The following is a 23,337-nucleotide window of genomic DNA, read 5'->3' as shown; positions in this document are numbered from 1 at the left end:
GGTACCTCACTGTGGGGCCCACGATGCGAGCTGTCGGGCTGCCCCTCTGGCGGAGGAGCTCCAGGCAGTGCAGCACTTAATTTCTTCAGCACTGTGTTCTAAGTGCTTGCTATGTGCCAGGCATATCCCCAGGTTTCAATTCACATTTACTAAGTGAGGGAAGAAAACAAGGGCACATTAATTAGTTTTCCATTGCTATAATGAAATATCTGAGACTGGGGGTTGGGGTACGAAGAAGAGAGATTGAGCTCACAGCTCTGGAGATGGACTGTCCAAAAGGCACAGGGATGGTCTGCCATCTGCGGTACCGCGTGATGCACAGCAGCCAGGTGGGAGAGCACACTGGAGGAGGAGCTCACAGCAGGAGATTGGCTCAGACTGGGAGGAGCCAAGCCTGTGACCTCCCACTAGGTTCCACCTTTTAAAGGTTCGACCACCTCTTAAAGTCAGCATCCTGAGGACCACACTCCAAATGAAGAATCTACAGGGACCGCTAGCAGAAGGAAAATTCATGCCTCTCAGATCCTGTTACCCGACCTTAGCTTCAGAAAGCTGCTGCCGTCGCAGCAACGAAAGGCCCTGCCGCAGTGCTCACTGCCTGTGACAGGTACAGGACACCAAGGTGCAAAGGAGGCAGCTGACACTCAATGGCACTGTGCATTTATGAATTTTCTTTCTTTCTTTCTTTCTTTTTTTTTTTTTAACTCTAGGAAAGTTGGAACTACTTCTGGTAAAAATACAACATCCATAAAAATGCCTTCCAAGGTGTAGAAACATCTGAGGGTTTTAATTAAGCCTTCCTCCACTGGCAATAGAACCTCAATGTCCATGTACTTTGGAATTTTTCTTTCCTATTTTTGAGCACTGTTGGCAAAGAGGTAAGTACCAGGCCAGGATTGCAACCAAGCTCTTTGACACAGAACTTTTTTGCTTTTCTAAATTATTATTATCACTTTAGGATACAGGTCCATAGGCCCTGGGACTTCCCCGACCCCCTCCCAAAGTCACCTTCCCCCCTCCTGAGTTCCCTTATATTATTACTGTGGTATAGTTCTTCATACACAGTCACATGTCTATCATTGTGGGCATGGACAATGGCAGAGTCCAGCATCCTATTGTCAAGATATAGTTAAAATTTTCACTGGGAGTCCGTCTTTGATCTGGAAGTCGAGATGCACACTGCACTGTATCCTCACATCTGGATATGACATTCTATTACACAGTCACTGTACTTCTCCTTAAATGAAAAGACACAATACAAAATCAACAGAAAGAAAAAATGAAATTAAAAATGCCATGAAATTAAATAACATGCTACTGAATGACTAATGTGTCACTAAAGAAATGAAAAGGAAAATCAAGGACCTTGTTGAAGAACATGATGCTACTATGAACCAGTGAAGGATTTAATGAAAAAGTGTTTTGAAGAGATCAAAGTAAAAAAAAAAATCAAAATCCATGAGATATAGTTTCCACTGATCTTTGTTGATGAGATATATCTCCTGTAGGCAACAAATAGATGGGTTTTGTTTTTTTAAATCCAGTCTCCTTATCTACGATGTTTAATTGATGAGTTTAAGCCATTTACATTTAGGGTTAATATGAATGGGTAGTAATTTGTTCCTGTCATGTTAGCAATGGGTTGTTCATTGATTTAGTCTTCTGTTATTTTATGAGGATGTTCTTCACATTTACCTTTGGTTTTGTTGGGTGCTATTCCTCTTTGTCAAGAGAACATCTTGAAGTATCATCTGTAGAGCACATTTAGAAGAGGCAAATTCTTTTAACTTTTCTTTACTGTGGAAGAATTTTATTTCATTTTCAAACACAAAGGAAAGCTTTGCTGGGAACGTTATCCTGGGCTGACAATTTTTTGCTTCTAGAATCTGGACTATGTTGCTCCATTCTCTTCCGGCTTGTAGAGTTTCCTGCGAGACCTGTGAATTTGATTCACATCCTAAATGTCAATTGATGTTTTTCACAAGCACATTTAAGAATCTTTTCTTTATGTTCAATTGAAGAGAGCTTGATTAGCACTGTGTCATTGTGTCTTGGTGAAGATCGCTTTTGGTCAACCCTGTTGGGAGCTCTGTGCCCCTCCTGGATTTATTTCCCAATTCCTTCTCTAGATTACAGAAGTCTTCCCTTATTATTTCATCGAATACACATTTAATCCCAGCTTCTCTTTCTGCACCTTCTGGGACTCCCATAACTCTTATATTTGGCCTTTTAATAGTGTCTTTCAGTTCTTAAATGCTCTTTTTAGCCTGACCCAGTTCTGTTTACAGCTGTTTCCCCTGGTGACAGGAAATCTCTTACAATTTTGAGATTCTTTCTTCTGCTTCATTCATTCTGTTTTGGAGATTCTCCACTATCCTTTTAATTTGCTCCATTGTATTTTTCGTTTCTGATATATCAGCTTTCATTTGATTCATTTCCTGTGACATAATACTTAAATTCCTCGAGCTCCTGTATGACATGCTATGTGTTGTTGATCAGTAGCTTTATAACAAGTGTTTGGAATTTTGTAGCCCCTATTTTCCTGATGTCTTCCTCAGTTAACTCTCAGGTTCATTGTGCCTTTGTCTCTTGCTCTTGGTCATCATAATTTTGATTAGAATTCTTCTCCTTGGGGCAAGTTTCTGTGTCACCCACAGGTCTACAATTTGATTTTACTTATTGTGGTTGGTACACGCCTCTTTGTTTGCAGTCACTTGTGCCACTCCCTCCAGCGAGTTCCACGTCTGTGTTCTTCTGTTAGATTTCCACCATGGTCTCCATAGCCCCAGCTCCTGGCTCACCACTCCCCACCTCCTGTGATACCATGCTGATGCTGCACTGTTGTCTGTGCATCCTTTCTCCCACTTCCTATTAGAGCAGTTCCCAGGATTAGGGAGATATCAGGTGTCCCATATAGCTAGGTTGTTGGTACTGATCTAGCCAGAATCTGTTGACTGCTAGGTTTGAGGGCCACATGGACCTATTTTTACCCCTACAATGTCAAAGTCAGTATTATTTTCCCTGTGGGACCAGTGCAATGCACTAAGCTCAACAAGTTTGCTCCCAGTTCAGTGCATGCACAGTTCACTGTTGTCCCTGCAGTCTTAAAGCCTTTACTACACTGTACAAAATGGCACCTGATGTGCCACTACTAGAGTTCTTGATCTGCTGGCTGTCAGATCTGAGGGCTACCTGGACCTATCTTGGGCGGAACCTTGTTGCTGGTGGAGTTCAACTGCTGGTGTAGGTCTGAATGCTGCTAGGGTATCGCTCACTGCAACACTACACCATTGTGTCTGCTGCTTTCCTGTGTCTGTCAGTCTTCAGGTGTCCCTCTGCTATTTCCTAGAATGTTCCCTCTCTACTTCACACTGGCTAATGTTTCTCTGTCTGTTTAAACGTGTCCGTACCCTATTCCACCTTTTTTTTTTTTTTTTAATGAAAGTGGTTTACTGAGTGCAGCCAGACTCTGTGGGGATAGGAGCACTTATGTGAATGGAGGGAGTTTCCACAGTTCTGCGACACAGCACACCCCACCCCACCTTTGGCTCGTGGTTAGACACATGCAAGTTCTCTCCCACTCCAGGTTCCCCGAGAAGGGAGCACCCTTCCCAGCAGTGTCTTCCTCACTGGGCGCTAAGCCCTTTTATTCTGGATTTGTGGCCCCAACTTCCCCACCTACAAATCTAGTCTAGTACAAGAAGTTCGGCCACCTGAGACAGACTGTGTGACAGTACTGTAGGGAAATAATGAGAACTCATTTTCTGATCCCTAGACATTCATGGCATGTGTATAAAACTTCAGTATCCATTTAAGGTAGAAGCATGCACATAAAACAATTCCCAGTGTTGGGAAAAACAACACTTGGGAGAAAATTAACAGTATTTCTAATTCTTCTTTTCTCCAGGAATCAGGAGTATTTATTATTATGGGCATCCACAGAAAACTTCAAATAGTTAAACTGGAAGGAATAGGTGTGCATATCCAGCTAGCTGCCTACCTGGTTCTCCATCCGGCCTGCACGCACATGCCAGGAGCTACGGGACAGTCACAAAGAACAGATCCAGATCACATCCTCGGAGATCCAGGATACCTGTCAGTGTTGACTCAGGGTATCTCCATAGTGCACATTTTGAAGATGTGAATTCCATGGGTGGAGTGCAATGGAACTGAATGTCAAGGAAAACTCAGGGGTAAGGTGATCTAAAATGAGCCTCAAATAGTTCTGTTTGTTCCTGGAGTCACTGACAACAGGTATGATCTCAGAGCCAGTGGGCCTCTTTCTAGGATGACCTGTTCTATCCTTGCTCCATTTAGTCTTGGCAACCAAGTAGAAGGTGCATTGCATAAACCCTCAGACTTGAACCACCACTGTCTGCTACTGGCCTGAAGAGATGAGCCGGGATAGACCCTGAACTAGTAACTGCAGGGAGCGTCATACATAGGCACGCTACACCCTCACAGCTCGCTCAGTGGTCAGCAGCTCACATCTGCCCCCCTGCCGGATGATTTGCCTTCTACAGGGAGAGGCCCCCAGGCAGAGGCTGCCCTGCCCACGGCAGTGGTGCCCTTCACACTGCAGGCTGGTGCAGGGTCTAAAGGCGAACTCTGTCGCTGCAGGCTGTACTCGAACAGCCTTCCCCTGGGCATCTGGCCAAGCTTTCCACTGCCTGTTGGCTTTACTTCCTTCTCACAGGCCTTCCCCAAAGTGCACATCCTTATAAATCACCTTCTCGGGAGATCCGAGGCACTGCTTACAGGAAGCTCGGCTCAAGACATCTATTGCAACACTGGCTCGAGTGGTCTGCCCGTGCTCACCTTCATGGTCTAAGGCCACTTCTTCCCCTTGCCTGAGCTGGACATCTCAACACCGCTTGTTCCTTCTACCATCTCTCAGCCTGCCTTCTGCTAGTCTGCTCACCTCCAGACCCCAGCACATGACTCTCCAGCTGGTATTTCTTGGACATTCCACTGTCAAGTCTGATGACTTGGCACAGCTAGTCAACGTAGAGCCTATATTACTAATGTCTCTCCTGACGAAACGCCAACAAAGCATGACACTTTAACTGCAATTGTCTTTCTCTCCCCACATTGCCACCACTGACATCCTACTTTCTGACAGAAACCCAAAGTGCCCTGGCTAAGAGAGCTGGATGTGTCAGCTCCAGCGAGCTCTCCACTGGCCCTTCCCTACTCTCACAGCTCCCACCGAGAATCCCCAGCCAGGCCTCGGACCTATCAAACCACTCATTCTGCATGGAGGCTCTCGCTGCCCTGTCTACCTGCATGAGCTGCCCCTCCCTGGCGAATTCTGGCCAGGCACTGCCTGCCTGATCCCAGGCAGTTTGCAGCCTCGGGGGTGGCAATTCTAAGTGTGCTGTGTCAACACGTCCAAGTAAAAATGACTCCATCAAATCCCAAATAGTGCAGTGTGTTATCTAACATCAGCAAAACCTCCACTGATTTCAAGGTCAGAGTGGTGGAGGCAACGTGGCAGATACGGCCGCCTATTTATTTCCACCTCTTCCTGAGAAACAGCCGGTCAGCATTTCCCAGCCTCCCTCGCAGGCAGGTGTGGTGAAGGGACAAAGTCTTAGCCAATGCCAGGTGAGCAGACACAACATGCCCCAGTACCAGGCCTCTATCTTCCTGGAACTGCTCTGTCCCCTGCCAGCTGCCTGAGATGGTGCCACCCAGGTCTGGGAGCGAAAGGACGCACAGTCATAGGCAGCCTGGCTCTTCGGATGACCATGTACAGCAGTCATCCGCTCAAAGACACACCCTCCTTTGTTCCATGAGCAGAAAATAAACTACTGGTGCCTGACTCGTTTGTGGGCACACATCTGTGTCGGCAGTTACCAGCAACACCCTAGCACGGCCAAGCACTGTGATAGCCATTCTAACAGTAAGGATATACTGATACAGTTTAAGAAAAACTTCCAAGCTTAAAATTGCCCCTTGGGGTGGGTGCTTGACCTACTGGTTCGTACCCAAATTCCACACTAGAATGCCTGGGTTCCAGTACCAGCTCCACACCAACTCCAGCCTCCTGTCGGTGCAGACCCTGAAGGCAGAAGTGATGCTTTAGGTTTCTCACATGAGAAACCTGGATTGAGTTCCTGGACAAATGCCAGTTCTGACCTGGCCCAGTAGTGACCACAGCAGGCATTTGGGGGAAGTGAACAGTGAATGGGAATTCTCTCTCAAAATACATATATTTTGATGTGTGTGTGTGTATGTACAATTTATTTACATAAACATATAAATTTTTAGATAAATATGTAATAAATCTATATATACACATTTTCTTAAATATTCACCAAAGAATGTGCAGAAAAGAAATGGCATTAAGCCTCAACTCAGCAATGACTTCCACCAGTAGAGTGAGCCCAAATAACAGGGGCTCGGCCACCAGTCACCAGCTGGTAAGCGACAGCCAGCCAGGAAACTCAGCATCCTACACAGCATAAACGCAGGAAACTAGATTGTGTATGCCTGGATTACTTGTTACACTCAGGTTATTTCTTTGTATTAAGTCACAATATATTAAGGATTCACCTGACATTCAATTTCTCCAAAATATGGTTTCCATAACTTCCCACCAGACTGTTTATTCATCTTCGCATCTGCCAGTTAGTTTAGTATCTGCCACATGGGTGTTCAGTAAACATTTCTTCAATTTTATGCAGGGAGGAATTCAAAGAAACGCAAGGCTTGTTTCCTGATCTCTGTGACAGTCATAATTACTTCTTCCAGTATCACTCATCTTACAGACGCACACAACTTTTTATTCCGGGCAATTATAATTGAATGCTATCCATCAGGCAATAAAACTGGGATTGCTCAGGCACTTGCAGCCCAAACATAAAGTGATATATGCACTTCTTGATCAAATGCCAGAGCTGAGAGATGGATATGAAACAGACATCAATAATTACAGCTTGTACCGGAGCTGTTGGTTTAAGTTCGACGAACAAGTAATAACTGGACAGGCACACCCTTCAGAAATGAGAGGTGGGAAAAGATTACCTCATTCCAAGGCTGACACCCAGCAGACCCCCTGCAGCTGTTGTGTAAGAGGCAGCCCAGAGCCAAGGAGGGAGGTGTGGGCTGCAGCTGCTGGGGCAGCGCCCAGAAAGCATGGGAGGCAACCTGGCCAGGGAGCCCGTGGGAGCCCACGGGAGCCCAGGCCACTCCACCCTCCTTCCCCTTGGTGTCCTGGGTATTCAGGCTTTCCTGAAGACATGGGCAACACCTGGATCAAATCTCTTCAAAACGCCATCTCACTTGCAAGCAGCCCAGGAAGGGGGTTACTAATAATCACTATGAAAAGGTGACAGGCCCCTGGTTGATTCCCAACATTGCGAGCACATCTGAAAAGGCAATGTCTTATGTGGCATTAGTAAGCTGTGCCTCTGAAGCCTGTGGCCTGTGGCAGGGGGGCCTGGGACTGTACCACGAAGGCCTCTGTAGGCCTAGTAAGGTAGCCTAGTGTCTAAAAGTCCTCGCCTTGCATGTGCCAGAGTTCCCTATGGGCATCAGTTTGTATTCCAGCTGCTCCACTTCCTTCCTGCTTCCTGTTTGAAGCCTTGGAAAGCTGTGGAGGATGGGCAAAAATCCTTGGGACCATGCACCTGCCTGGAAGACCAGGAAGAAGCTCCCGGCTTCTGGCTTTGGATTGGCTCAGCAGCGGCTGTTGCAGCCACTTGGGGAGTGAACCAGTAGATCGAATATCTTCCTGTCTTTCCTTCTCTCTCTAAATGTTTCCAATAAAAAATTAATAAATCTTTAAAAAAGAAAAGAGAAGCAAGCCAGCAAGCAGGAAACTACTTGGAAGGTGTACTATACTTGAAAAGACAACTGTGGCATAGTGAACACTCATCTTTAGGATGGGACCACGTGAGCAGGAGGTGCTACTGAGGCAGCAACGCTTGGTTCTAATGCGTGAGCAGAATGGTCTGTCTGCGTTTCTTGTTGGTGACCTTGCCATATCACACACCGCCATGGTCTTCACTGACACTAGAGCCCCTTCCCCAGTGAGTCTCACAGCTTTTTACTGCTTGCCACCAAGGCCTGGAAGCAGGGGCTTTTCCTGGAGGAGTAGTGTGGAGGGATAGCAAAATCCCAGACACTTGTGCTTCTATAATCAAGATGTGCCCAGCACTCCAATCTCCAAAGTGGAAAGTGGATTTCCTCACTTCAGTATGCTCCTGAGGTCCAGAAGGAGACACAAAGGTACTTGCAAAAATTCACGGGAAACTGAACTCAAACAACTTCAGGGGCAGGTGTGCGGCCTGCGGGCGAGCTGAGTGGCTGCGTCACACACACACACACACACACACACACACACACACACACACACACACACACACACACACACACACACACTCCGCTGATGTGCCTGAGGTAGAATCCCACCTCCACACCCAACTCCAGCTTCCCCTGGACGCATATTTGGGGAGGAAGCAAACGACGGTACAAACGGGGTCCCTGCCAGCCAGGGGGCAGGCCCATGTGAACTTCCCTGCTCCTGGCTTCCTGGAGCCCAGCCCAGCACCACAGGCATGGCGGCAGTGAGCCAATGGGTGGGAGTTCTTGTAAAAAAAAAAAGTATATACACATATATACATAAATATATATTTTAAAAGATAAATTTCAGTTCAGTGCAAAACATTTTGAAATCCACGCACACAAAGTTCTTTACAAACTTCACGGGAAATATAAATTACAGGAAAAAAACTGCATGAATTTCAATTGTTTTAACACCAAAATAGATTTAATCAAATTTCCACGAAATTTTAAAGTTGCCTTGTGTACCTTAATACAACGTCTTCATGACTCACTGCAGCTTTAACAGGCCTTCTACCTCTCCGCTAACGTCGCGCATGAATTTCTGCCAGAGAACCTACGCGGGGGCTGTTCCCTCCTCAATGCCTGCGCTGCCTTCAGCCCACTTCCACATCCACCGCAGGATCCACCGGCACTGCCGCCACAAATTCCAATCCACATTTGGTTTGGGAAAGATTTTCATGTACAAATATTACTATTTGTTTCAGGAAAGTCAGAGCTAAGACTTCGGTAGAGTGTAAATTTTAAGCCAATGAATAAACAGTTGGCTTGAAAAAAAAAAAAACATTAAATTGACATGCAAAGCATTTGTAGCTCTGCCAGAAACTAAAAATACAAGTGAGTTCTGCCAATGTAGAAAAACTCGAGCCGATTCACTTGTTCTGAATACGCCGACTAGCTTTCACCAACTTAACTGGTCGAAATGAGAACCGACATGGTATGTTTCCTGAACTTTATTTTTGCTCTCAAAAAAAAAGACACGTGTACACTTCACAGATCAGCCTCATATATGTCATTAAATATGAAGATACATGACGGTAGTTCAGAAAGTTCATGGGAAAAAAAATCAGAATTGAAAGGTAAATTTATTTTGGTACAATATTTTGAAATTCATATAGTTTCTTTATAACACACATTTTCCATGAATTTTCTGAAGTGCCCTCAGACATTTTCAAAAAGCTATTGGTTTAGCCGAACAAATGAACATTTATGCATCTGGCAGGCAGTATCTTCCTATTTCATGAGTTAAATCGAAACTTTTCCTGCTATTAAAATATCGATTTTAATAATAAAATAACAATTTAAACAGACGGCACAGAGCAGTCGGGAGATTGCAATGTAAGTTTCTGCTCTGTTAGCTGAAGAGCAGGTAACATCTCGTTCCTGCCCCGGCCTACCCTCTCTTATCTGTCTACCTAAAGAAGTGTTTAAAACACGGAGTAACAGATTTACAATCGGTTACGGAAACCTGTTTAACTGCCGATTTACACTCTTGGCCAAGTATTTAACTCTGTCATCAGAACTGATTATGGCAAGCCTGAGATTATACATTCAAGTTCTCTTTTTGGTGAAAGAACTAGAATGTTCTCTGAAAATCAGAAACACCCCGAGGGCTCCCCAACAAGAATGCGCCACCAAATTTACTTCTCAGATCCTTCCCTGTAAAGCTCAAAATTACTGTTCTGCAGTAAGTTGCTTTAGCCTCAAGTGCTCCAACAGTAAATCATAGTCACATTAATGCCATAACGATGGCCCAAAACATATTAATCTCAGTCAACAACAACCGACATTTACATCGCTAATCTAATCCAAGCATTCTGCCGGCAGTCAGCACGTGGGGAGCTTTCAGGAACTGCACCTTTATTTCGCAGAATAGAGGACAAAATGCCCCCTCCTGGACACAGACACTCCAATGTTCCCACTTTGTTTCTATGAGAAAAACATCTGATCCACTTGGAGGCTGAACAAATAAAACAAGTCCCACAAGACATGCCAGCAGGACCCAAACAAGACAACCCTGCGCCTCCGTCACTCTGCTGCTGCACCATAAAGTGCTGGGGCTCTCCACAACTCATGTTCCCCAGAGGGCGGCTTAGACATGTGGCTTCCCTCACCGAATGAATCGCCTGCTACGTGTGGACCCATCACACTGCCTTCCGCCCAGTTAAAATGTTTCCACATACACAGAATCCTGAGTAGGGAACCAAGAGGCGACAGCCGACACTACCGTGGGCTGAAGAGGTTAGGTGGTGGGACGCTGGGCCCGAGGCCCCCAAGTCAGACGCAAGAGAAGCAGTGAGCCAGGCCTACAGTGCTACAAAAGGCTCCAAAAACACAGGGAAAAGAGAAAGAAGCCCAAACCGGAGGATGGGTGTGTGCTGGGGCTCTCGGACTGACAACACCCAACCACTGGCCTGCTCAGCCGTAACATTTTGAATGATCTAGGCGAAAGTCCTGGAGCACACGTGCAGCGGGTACTTCGCCCACCACAGGTTTTTACAAGAAAGGTTCCTCCACTCTAGTGTGCGTTCACCTACCATTCTGAGATGGGGTGCTGGTGATAAATGTCACCGCAGATGAGTTAGGGTTTTGTTAAAGCTCCAATGAGGATGGAGGAAAGGAGGCAGACTCAAAAGCCAAGAGCAAGCTGTCGTTTCCTCACCTCCACCAAGCCGAGTGGGGAAGGGGCAGCGGACCACCACGGCCTGCCCCAGATCACAGCGGAGACGGCTGCCACGCTCAGCTCAGTTGCTGCTCATCCCAGCTCCAAAGCTTCCCCAACCCACCAGGATGGTGAACCCCACCTCTAAGGCCACCTACAGACCACGGCACCATTCCCTTTTTTACCCCAATTAATGCCTTCAATCTCTCAAGGAGTAACAGGAAAAAGGAGTAAAAACAAGTAAATCAGTCACTGAATGGTTCCAAGTTGTATTATCTTGAGCTGCAATGACACCATTTTGTCTTCCAAGAACCAACTCTAAAAGAATGACATGACTGTGAGATACGTAGGAAGAGATCTGCAGGCAGAGCTGAATTTAAATCACCCTTGAACCATGACATTCTGTCTGGGTTTTTTCGTAATAATTGATCTGAAAGTACACAAAATTAGTCAATTGCTTTTACTAGGTGAATAGGAAGTTATCAACTCTACTGCACCAGTAAAGAATCAGTAATTATGATTACAACATTAAGGTAACTAAAGTAATTTTAACAACAGTATCAGTTGAGACTTTTTTGAACTTACAATCAATCCACTATAAATCAAAAAAACACTATTCCAAAGTAAGTGCAGTTACACCGAGTACCGGTAAGAAAGTCCAAGGTCACTGACTATGCTATACCAAACAGATGAAAAGCAAAATTGATTTTCTCCTGCAGACCCATATAAATAAATAATCAATCCTATCCTTTTTTCTATATGTGTGCTCAGATTTCCTGTACAAATAGCATTTCTTATACCAAATGTTTCATTTCATTGACTTCAATAACATGAACTCCTTAGAAAAAAAGATAGAAAAGAGCTGATAACCAACTCCCAAATTTTATGCTTATTCTTCTATCAATTTCTTGATGTGTTTAACATAAGCAGGAAAACATTTTCAATAATTGAGCCCGTGAATCTACAAGGATCTCGCAGAAGTCTTCCAAGTTACATGTATCCCATGTTGCTTTTCGTTTCCCATCTCTTCTTTGCTTCAAATCTGAAATGAAGAAGATAAAAATCTCAATTTATTTCTAAAATAAAATAAATACTTCGCGAGAGTAATGTGTTGACTAAGTGACCGAAGCAAAATAAACTTTAAAAACCTTTTTAACATACTCCATTGATAAAAACAACAGGATGAAGAAACATACCCACACTCAGAAGCCAACCATGGGGCACGGCAAGCCCACGCCCGCTGCAGGCACGGGGTACGCCTGAGTGCCCACACAAAGCCCCGCTTACCCCCACGCAAGCTTCTTCTTTTTTCGTGCAGCCTGTGAATTTTCGGCCTCCTTTTTGGCTTTCACATACTTGCGGCAGGCAATTGCTTTGGCAACTTTTACACCAAGCTAACAATTACAAAGAAAAAAAGAGAGAGAAAACCAAAAATAAATATGTCTGCTAATACAAGTGTAACGAATAATGGAGAACTTCTGAGTAAGACAGCCATGCCTAGAAAGGAGAATGGCTCCACCAGGTCTCCCTGAGCCAAGCATAATGAATGTACAGACATGGGCCATATCCCCCTTGCTCTGGACCTCCCAGCAGCCCCTTCATCCGAGCTGCACAGTCTCCTGTACGGAAAGTCTTCCCAAACGGAGGCCCTCGAGGGCCCACAAAGGTAGTAATGAGGATCTGAAAGCTATTTCAGCATTTCAGTAGGCTGAGCAGGAATCTACCCCTGATAAGGCTGCACACTGACAGAGACATCAAGTTTCTTTGCTCTGGGCTAGAATTACAGCAGCTCAGTATGGTCACACCAGTTATCTCTGGTTGATCAGAAGTTCTGATTGGCAGTCATAGATGTGATTAATAAAACATGGGAAAGCTAATTACTACTTCATAAATACAGTTTGCATGATGGGCCACAGCTTTCAATTCAGAGAGAGAAAGAAAAGAGTGGAGGGGGAGGGGAGTCTAGGCACCAGGACCCCGGAACCCAAACATTTCCAAAGCAGGGCCTCTGTTCACAGCCCTTACCCATCTGCTAGTCCTCTACGTCCATCCCAATTTGCCCCACCTCCGCCCTGAAGTCTTCTCCAACTGTATCCCAAAGCAGCCCTTGTTCCTACACTACTCACGCCCTGCCCAGCTTTCCCTGCCTTTCTCCGGCCCTTCTCAAGCTGCAGAGCCATTCACCGTCAGTGACCTCCAGCACAGGGACGAGCTCTCCTGTATTCCTTGTTTATTTACATTTACCTGAGTGGCACACAAGAGGAGTGCTCTCTCATCTACTGAATGACTTGCTCCCCAAATGCCCACAAACTGCAGGGCCCATTCCCGGAGCTGGGAACTCCACCCAGGTCTCTTCCACGCTGGCAGGGACCCAGTTTCTTGGAGCCATCACCACCGCCTCCCAGCATCCTCACGATTAGGGGCACAGCCCTAGAGGGCAGTCCAACACGGAACACAGGCATCTGAACCACTTGGCCAAACACCTGCTCTTACTTTTAAAAGTGTCTTGCCAATATAAATTGTTTAAGAGGATCTGTTATGCAAGTTACACAACAAAAGCAAACCTCATTTACTGAATTTCTTTTTAGTGTTTCTTGCTTTTTCTATTCCATCATTCAACCTAAAGCATGTGAGTAAACAGCCAAAACTTGGATAGAGAAGAGATGACTGGCAAAGCTCTCTACAGTCAACACAGTCAAGCCTACATTCCAAGGATCTGCTTGCCAACAGTAAGACATGCTAGGCGGTTGAGAGTCCATGGGTCAGGAAAGGTGCCCAATTAGGAGGCAAGGTGTGCCAGGTCTGAGCCATCTTTCATCTTATCTTGACAAACAATTTCCTTTAGGGTGAACCAGGCAAGCAGTCACGAAGCATGCGATAGAGTTGATAAATAGGATCAAAACTGGATCTGATTTTGCAGTCCAGGAAAGAATACTATAAAGAACAGAAGCAGATGGAAAGCAACTTATGATCTGATTTCTGCGGCAATTGGTCAATGTCAATAGGAAAGCCATGGATGAGATGAAAAAGATAAATAAGCCTGACTCCAGAAGCCACTTGAGAAAGCAGACCTGCCTCCTGGGTTTTCTCGAAACTCCACCCACCACTGGCAGCACTACCGCCACCAGCATCTTTCCCAAGGACAGCATTCAGTCAACAACCTGATGAGGGTACAAATGCAGGACTCTGCCAGGCACTGAGCTAGGCGCTGGAGACAAAGTATTCAACAAACAGGGTTTGTTTGTAAACTGCGGGGCTGGACAGATGAGACTGTCAATCATTTTTGACTGTTTCAATACTGGCTCATTAGTCCTCCAGATTGTCTTTTCTAGTTCTTTACCATAGGAAAGTCCACCTAAGTAAAGCAAACCAAAAGCTGAGAACCAAGGGGCTGTAGCATCATCATCTCAGGAAAAGAAAATTCTGGAAGGATGCTGGGGTATACCTGCTGTTAAGATGCCATTCACAGCCACCCCGACCCCCAAAGTCTACCTGTCACGGATGTAAAAATCAAGCTCCCATCTTCGGGTTAGGCTGTCAACACTGCAGGGTCAAAACCCCAAACTACACTGGCTGTACTGCGATTTCCTTTCGGTTCCTGGGGAGGAGCAGGGAGCTCACCCAGAGGTGCCAGCCTCTCAACATGGGGCTTTCAGGGTTACCATGGCAGAAGGGCTGCAAGGTCCCCGCCTCTGGTCTGAAGTGGCACTCCTCACTTCTGCTCACGATCCACAGGCCAGTCACTCTTGGGCTCCACCTAAATGCGAGGGAGCTGAGAGCTCTGACGGTACAACAGGATACCAGGGGCGTGGTACACGCCGTGAAATGCAGCTTGCTACCTGGGCTTAAGATGCAGAACAGGGCTCTACCAGTCCACGTGGACAATTTAATCTCTTTTCTGTACCCCGTAGGCAAAAGGCAAAACACACAAAAATATTTACATTTTTCAATTAACTCCATTCTTACATACATCAATGTAATTTTGATGTAGTTTTGTCAAATCCACTCCCCTCAAAATTAATTTACTTTGTATTTAAATGGAGCCTATATTAAAAAACCAAAAAAGATCTGGATTGTAGTATTAACAATAATAAGAAAATTCTGTTAGCGCTATAAAATTAAGATATAACTTTTTAAAATATATATATCAAACTTACTGAAATTTCCCAATAGGAATTTTTTGGATTAAGAACAGACAAACCAAAGAGCACCACAATGTGTCTGGCCATGCGTCACCTGACTTCACTGACCCCTCACCTTGACTCTACAGATGGAAAAGCCTGGAACATCCCTGCCGTGCTCGGCCAAGTCAAGCACTCACAGCATCGCCGCAGACTCAGCGCAAACGCTCCCTGCGAAGACTTGCTCAAAGTCATTCAGAAAAGTGTGTGAAGTAAGTATCCCCAGGAAGAGCCCCACGACCTTGTGAACTCAGGAAATGTACCAAACGGCCAGCACTTTGAACACCACTCCTTCCTGTCAAGGATATTTTTCTAACTGCATTTTACTTGCGGTTAGTTTCAATGGAATGCTCCTCAATGGATAAACATTAAGCAGACCTGGTCCGTGTATATTTTACAGAGAAACATTTTCTAGGTCATAGTGACCGAGAGAAGTCACAGCCTTTCTGTATCCTTCGCACGCTTGAACTGATTGTGCTTCACTTACCTGGAAGCAGAAAAGGCTGAGACCCTTCTATGGCGGAGCCGGGGTCCAGCCAAGATGACTGACCTGTGTTCCAGAACAGGAAAGAACAGCACGCTGTGTTGCAGTATTACAAACAAACAGGCTGACGAGAATCCCCGTTTTGCTTCCACAGAAAGAAAAACGCATCTTCACACCCAATGTAAACACCACAAAGGCTTGGTCAATGGCTTCTATATTAAAAAACTGTTCCGGGTCATCAGATAACAACAGCCACATAATGTGGGAGCCATTTTTGTTTTCTTAATGAATAAAAATATACACAGAATTTCTTGTATGGGAAGCCAAAGAATCAGAGTTTTCCATATAGAACATCCAATATTTTGCTGCATTTTAATTAAGGTGTCTAAACATTATCACAAAGAACTGCAAATTGGTCGGAGCATGCGGTAAGGAAAATTAAGCTCTAAAGGCTTTTTATCGCCATATTTCAGGAACCAAGGGTGTAAAATGTTCTAATTTGGGATATATTAAAAGCCATAAAAGGTCTTTCAAAAAGATTAATGGTACTTTGCTTGGATTTAAGATAAGGGCTTTAGCTGGTTGGAAAAGCAGGGCCGGGCTGGACCCTGGAGGCATTCATCTTTACAGCCACTTGGAAGATTTGTAAAGGCGTCTGCATAACCTCAAGCCAATGCATGCGACATTTTTTTAATTCCTTTCAATTTTACAGGTTTAGCATGTGTAAATCATATCGGGTTGTAAAATAGATATAATGGCACATCCTCAAGAGTAGAGATTTTTTTAAAAGACAAACTTCAAAATCAAGTTGAGCTTCTCATCAAACCTTGTCATTATAAAGTTTGCTGATAATCATTTGCAGCATCTGGCTCAAACAGCTTAATCCAGCGTGACTGTAAACTTCTTATCCATTTCATAAAATATTTTACTCATCTCCAAATTACTAGCTTGTAACAGATTTATGAAGTTTTCCCCCCCGTTTGAACACTTTCAAGGCACTTACTTAAAAATAGCAATTATCATACTTTAACTTTTTATGGAATAATAGGCCTCTATGAAAAATATTTATGCCATTCCCTTTTGTTCTTTAATTAAATGAAAACAGATGTTTTCTGAAGTAAAGCGGAACCATTACTGGAGTACTTAAAGCGTTAAGGTCTTTAATTTTTATATCAGTTTGGTCGACAATTCCTGATTGTCTTTACTCAAGCTCAACATTAATGTCAAGCAAGTTACCTAGGAGACGAAAGAGATCAAAGAGACAAAAACCCCTCCAATGTCTGATTAATCAAGCCTGCAAACAGCTTATTTCTTTTAGCCTGCATGCAAGTATGAAAATGAGATTCTGGGAGCCGAACATCGTGCAGATTTGTTCATTCTTATCAGAACAAAGCCAGCGGCAGCTCATTTCATGGATCGCTGGCACTGCCATCAGTGCAACACAGAACGGGTGACAGCTCCTCATTCTGAGGCTTGAACAAAATTAGCAAAAAGTCGGCACAAATTAGCCTCTCATCTCTTCAGTAATATGACATTATTCATTTACTTTTTATCCAATTTTTAATTTTTCCCTTGTCAGCTATCCCCTTCCAGTATCTCTTGCATGGCATCATAAAATACCTTGTAAAAAACAAGAAAGAAATAGCCAAAGTTTCAATAACATGCAAAGTTCAACAAGCAAATAAGAAAAAGCAGTTCCCCTGACTGGTAAACGCTGTGGGTTTTTTGGGTAACTCCCCAAACTTTCCATGAATATCAACAAAAATAGGTTAGGATGCGTAAGGCTCGGGGTCTTGGGAAGTCAGTGATGTGTTTCAATAAGGAATATAATGTGGCTAATGCGTCTCACGCAGGGTCCATGCAATGATAAATTCAGGACAGCCACATCTGGACTGGGCCTTTCTCTCCACAGTCACACCTGAGATGCCAAAGCTCGGAGGACAGCAACCAAGCTATGCCAGACTTTAAATCATTTGCTTCTGCTACAGGAAATAGCCTAATTTCATTGTCATCTTGAAATGTGTCAAGTACAGATTTGCACACGTTGGTATACTACCTACACCTGCATGGGCACATGGCTGTATCCACATCTACTGAGCCTCATACCTACAACTTCAAACCAAAATCTAGCAACTTGTCTTTAAAATGCTTATACACAAGCCTTCTTAACATATATATATATGTAAATGTCCTCACAATAACATATGCAGCTATATGATTCCATAGTGAAATAGTTTACTTAACACCTGTTTTAATGATGACTATTAAGGCTTCAAATTATTTGTAGATTACAGTACTCCAAAAGAGGGAGAAAAGATGCTACACTGTTGAAATTACTCCTGGATACAGACATTCATATTCAAGTAACTTATCTCATTCATAAGGGCAAAAAGCATTTAAAAAATGAACCAGAAGCTGTTAGATGCTTTACACAGCCCCCATAAGAGACAGTTTTTTAAAAGAACTGTAGTACTGTTTTCAGCAATTTCTTTATCTCTGTTCTTCTAAGTAAGAAAGCCTATTAACAAGCTTTGAACTTAAAATCACATTTACAATAATGTGCCATCAACAGTTTTATAAGCTAATTAGAAAAAGATTAATTAATGACTGGCTGCTAATAAAATGGCAATCATGAAGAAAGAAACCAAGGGTGCTAAGCTTCAACTACCACCAATTAAGAGCTAATTACAAACAAATTATATATGTGTTTTGCTGTGGGCTTTAATTTACTAAAATGGTTTTAATTAAAAGAGAAAACATGCTGATTAATTGAACTGCAGAAAAAATCTACAGTATAAACTGTGCTTTGTCTGTCTCTTTAATTAGACTTGTAACATCTGAAATCTTTTTTAAAGGTTAGTTAAAAGCACAGATAAACATAATTAAAAGAGAGCATAAGGAATGCTATTTGAGGTGATCACCCAGTCAGGCCCCAAAGGTTAAAAGAAAGCACCCCCTCCAGTGGGATGTGCAGGGGCACACGCACAGACACAGCAGCCCAGTGCACCGAGATCACCTCTCCCATCAGACGCTCCAACTTCAAGGATGGACGCAATCTCTGTGCAGAGGAACCTGTCTTCAGATGTGAAGGAATTCACCCAGATTTCTCCTTCCTGGAACACAGAGCCCGTTTCCCACACACGCTGCTGTGCTCATCTACACGTAACAACAGAATGAGTCACATGATCACGCAATGCTTTGACAACAAGGCTTCCAAGAATTAAAATAAGCATTTAAAGGTTCCCCCAGACTACAGGCACGCACACTGTAAAACGAATGATGCATCGAGCACTTCAGCATCACAAAGCCCTGAGAGATGACCAAAGTCAATGAAAGGCAGTACATTCTAGAAAGGTCCTTAACAGATACACGCACTCCTCCCAAAGCAAGAGTCTCCCACGTGCCCCCAGCTGATGGAGCTGTGGACTAGCCAACGCCCCTTCTCACGGCTAACGGGTGAACTAGGGCGAAAGAGAGCTGTCCTATCCGCCACTGCCTGATCAGAAAGAGGCAAAAATGAATAAATACAAGAGCAAGGAAGGAATGAAGGAGTAGTGAGACAGGAAAGGGCTATCCGATGCGTCTGCTACAGACTGCCTACATCAGGTGACTCTGGATACAATGAAAGTAAAAACACCAGTTTTCAGAGCAAGACCATTGCTTGGATTCTACCCTGGTACTAGCGGCAAAATCATTTCCTTTCAAAAAATAAAATGCTGGAGACTTTGGATCTGAATCCTTCATATATACACATAAACAACACTCACTGCATCTTGACTGTTTCCCGGGTCTTCAGTGGCTGGCGTTCACAGCAATTAAGAGCAGAACCTGCCACCCTGCAGCAGGGTCCCAGGGACGTGTGTCTCCAACAGCTAACTGCAATATACTGTTCAGCTGTATATCTGAGCAAATTGTTTTGCCTTGGTAACATGGTTGTCAAGATACTTCTACCTAAAGAAAGTATCCATGAAAACAGGAAGAAAACAATTTTCCTGTCTGGATTACAGAATAAAGGGTTCAGAACTAAAATATGTGCTTCAACGTAACAGGTCCTTCAATTCAGCCATATTTGCTTTTATTTGTTGATAGACATAACAGCACTGACTAGAAGTCATTTTAAGTATGACAGTATGTCTATAAATTAAGATATTTAAATAAATGTTTCCATTTTGAGCTATAGCGATGTTAATATCCCAGGTAGTCTAATAGGAAAATCAGTCAAAACAGTGCTCTTAGGGAGTGCAATTCCTGGCTTCAGACTGCTATTGTGCTGGGATAACACAGTACTGACAGCTCCTGAAATTAACAATCCAGTGAAACCACAGCCTCACCATCAGGCCACCTGGAAAATCGAAATGCTGGAACAAGGGGCCCAGGTCCCGGGGCTCCCAGAGAAATAACGATTTCCAGGAGGTACACTAACTGCACAACTGCTCTCCGGAATTCTCCCTACACTCTCCTTTTTAATGAGAAGGACTTTGCATTTTCTAGGAAGCTACTCTAAAAAACATAAATTGTTAATAACCTGCCCAAATTCAGAGTGCATTTAATCCATATGGATACGAAAGAAATCCACTTTGTTCAAACTCTGATTTTTGAAAAATGCCATTCTGGCCTTCTTTGGTTAAAGATTAACAAGCTATTCATGCTTTTGACATTATTAATGTACAACTGGAAAACTAACAATTTAAATAGTCTATCTTACAATAAAATTAAATTCCTCGCTTGATCCATTCTACCAACGCAGTATTTAAAATGAAAGATATGTACACTCTGATATATATTTTTTATCATTTCTACCTGTGATACCTTGGGAAGATATCTAAATATGCTTAATAGCAAGTCACTGCTTGAGGTCTTTATTCATCAATTCAAGAGAAGAAGCTTTAAAATATCAAAACATTTTATGGTATCATTAGTCTAAACTGAAGGGTTTTTGGCCTTAGAAAAAGAGGATAGGGGTTATAACCAAAGCGTCTCATAGTGAATATCTTGCAAATACTCAAGGAACAGTAGGACTCCTTACTCCAGGTTGCCATAAATGTTAAAATGTTTCAAGTTGAAGGACTGGTGGTGTCAAGGAGTCAAGTGCAGGCAATGCTTTCAGTCACTTATCAGAAAAGCTCATCTTGGAGGCCATAAGCTATACAAAGCCCAAATACAATTTCTAGGCAGCTCCCCTTCCCCACTCAATTCTCCCTGATGCTGCACTGAGAAGCTCAGCCGACTCAGGTCCTCCATCGCCCACGGAGTTGACGCACCAATGGCAGGAGCACACCGCACTGCTGTCCAAAAGCTGCTGTTCACCTGCCAGCAACTAACACACAGATGCCTACACCGAGACCCTGCTCCGTGCGCTCAGTCAGGCTAACTGCTGCCTGTGGTTAAACCCAGGCTTTAGAATGTCAAAACACCTGTTTCCACTGGTTCCTCTATATTAGCAGGACCTAGACAGTAACGAAGACAAGGTGTCAGGAAGAGTGTCCGGAGGATGGCATTCGCAAGGGCCAAACCTGAGGCTAGCAAATCACAAGTATCTCCGAGTGTTTGTAATATACTGTAAACCATTATTTCTTCCAGTAAGAACAACCTCATCAATATAATAGAAAAAATCCATGTCAGTTCTCCTCCTGGATCGAACAATCCGGGACCAACGGGGGGTAGTCTCCAGCAGAGCCCACACACCCTGGGCTGCACACGTGACACGCAGCCATGCCCTCCAGCCTGGCTGGCCATCTACCGTCTTCATTCATTCATGGCAATGGGGTTCTGGGAGACCGTGGGCCTGCAGTACCACGGGACAGCGTGCCAGCAGCCTCTAGTCTGGCACGCCGCTGACTGGAGGAGCTGCTCTCAAGGCCTGAGCTGACACTGTTCTACTTCTGGCTTCTTTCTTCTCTCTACCGCTGCTGCCCTATTGGTTTCACGGGCTTATAAATGTTAAACATCAAAAATTAGTTTCACTGATTACGGCTGGAGAAGGCTTTCAGAACGCTAGGATCAGTGCCTCGGAGCGTGGGCTTTATCAGCAGGTCCCAGTCACTGCTTCTTGCAAAAAGAAAATGGGACTGATTGAAAACCCATATACCTGATTTTCAAAAGAACACTGCCAGGCAAGCACACACTTAACCCAGAGGGCTCTGGCCCACTCACACAAGCCCCTCGAGATTCCATCTCTTGCATCTATAGCCACTGGCACCCCGGGGGGAAACATACAAAAATGAAATCTCAAACTCAACCACTCATTCAAAAATTCCATCCTAAGCAGTACCTTCTTCCCAATGCTTCAGTAATTGTGGCATCAGTATTTTTCCAGCACCTGTTTCCACATAGCAACCATCTAGCAGTTTTTCCACTTAACACACAGAAAAGAATGGGATCCGGCGTTTTTTGTATAATCAGAATTCTCTGATCCTACACTAAATATTTTATCAGGACAAAGCATTTATCTGGAACTAAAAAGACTACTTGGGAAAAATATCTATTAGCTTTGCACTGCTGAAAATGTGACGTGTTTCTAAAGTAACCTCATTTGTCAAACATTTGAGAAGCCGTCAGAGTCCACCGGGACAGGGAACAGCGACTAAGCGTTACACAATCCCACCTCTAAGACAGCGACAGGACAAAACAAACCCAAAGCACACGCCTGGCGCCCTCTGAGGTCACAACAGTGCTGCCGCGTCCCAGGCCCTCTGCTCCTGCCAGGCCCCTGCCTGCAGCACGCGGGAAGCGAAGCACACCCGGGAGCACCCAGGCAGGCAGAATGACAGCATGGCTGGGCTGATTGGGACACTGGGACCCTAGCCCAGCGCAACATTTGAGAGTCATTTAACAGTCACAATAATATTAATTGTCCCCAGCAACACAGACCAAAAAAGAAAAAAAAAAATTAAAAGAAATACAGCAATGGTTGCTAAAGCTAGTTATTTCAAAGTGTGAGAAAGAATATTTATGCAGTCTCAGCTTATTCTGTCTCTCCATAAAACACTCACTTGTTACAGAGTGAAACATAGTAATATCACAATAGGGAAATCCAGCGCTATCAACACTCAAATAACCCATCAATAGAAGGAACAGCTAGCGTGTGGCTCTGGGTAGCCCGACTTGAAAAGTACCATTAATTCTACATGATTTCTGACAAAAAAGCATAACCTAAAATTAATCATGAAGAAATCCCAGGCAAGCCAGACTTGAGGCCCATGCTAAAGATCTTCAAGCAAGTGAAGGGCCTGGGCAAGGATGGGCCGAGGAGCCACTGCAGGTGCAAGCGGACCAAGGAAGGCTGTGACAAACTGCGCTGGGAAAACAAACACTGCTTCTGCTACAAACTAGACACACAACTGGAAATTTTAAATAAAAGTGCACAGATTCAAAAAAATGAAAGCAGGTGTTACAAAGTGTTAACATTTCACTTATCTGGAAAAATAGGAAACCCTTTTACAAATGTTACAACCGTGAATGCCTGAAATAATTTCAAAATAAAAGTTGAAAAGGAACACAGCAGTAAATGCGTTCAAGCGGACATTTCAGAGCTGCTGTTCAGCCTTATCAGGATGTGGCCCCAGCTCCAGAACCTCACCCCAGTTTCCCACCCAGTCCAGAGAGGCGGCAGGGATGGCTCCAGTCACTGGCTCCTGTCCCCCCTGGGAGGCCTGAGTTCC

At 44.2% G+C, this 23,337-nt stretch overlaps 1 protein-coding gene across 2 annotated transcripts in view; it reads right to left on the bottom strand.

The window, feature by feature from the left end:
- Window positions 1–11,266: 11,266 nt before the first annotated feature.
- Window positions 11,267–23,337, bottom strand: part of FAM204A (family with sequence similarity 204 member A) — a 30,147-nt gene continuing 18,076 nt past the window's right edge. For both annotated transcript variants that reach the window (XM_040992041.1, XM_040992040.1), the window contains 2 exons: window positions 12,299–12,405; window positions 11,267–12,053 (listed from right to left, as the gene is read on the bottom strand). In XM_040992041.1, the coding sequence (XP_040847975.1) occupies window positions 12,002–12,053; window positions 12,299–12,405 (159 nt within the window). In that variant the 3' untranslated portion in view covers window positions 11,267–12,001. The remainder of the gene's footprint in view (window positions 12,054–12,298; window positions 12,406–23,337) is intronic.

This window comes from Ochotona curzoniae, unplaced genomic scaffold (genome assembly GCF_017591425.1).
Source record: "Ochotona curzoniae isolate NIBS_2020 unplaced genomic scaffold, NIBS_Ocur_1.0 contig_66, whole genome shotgun sequence".
Classification (NCBI taxonomy): domain Eukaryota; kingdom Metazoa; phylum Chordata; class Mammalia; order Lagomorpha; family Ochotonidae; genus Ochotona; species Ochotona curzoniae.
Note: the sequence above shows the minus strand (reverse complement) of the source record. Positions and strands in the feature narration are given on the sequence as shown.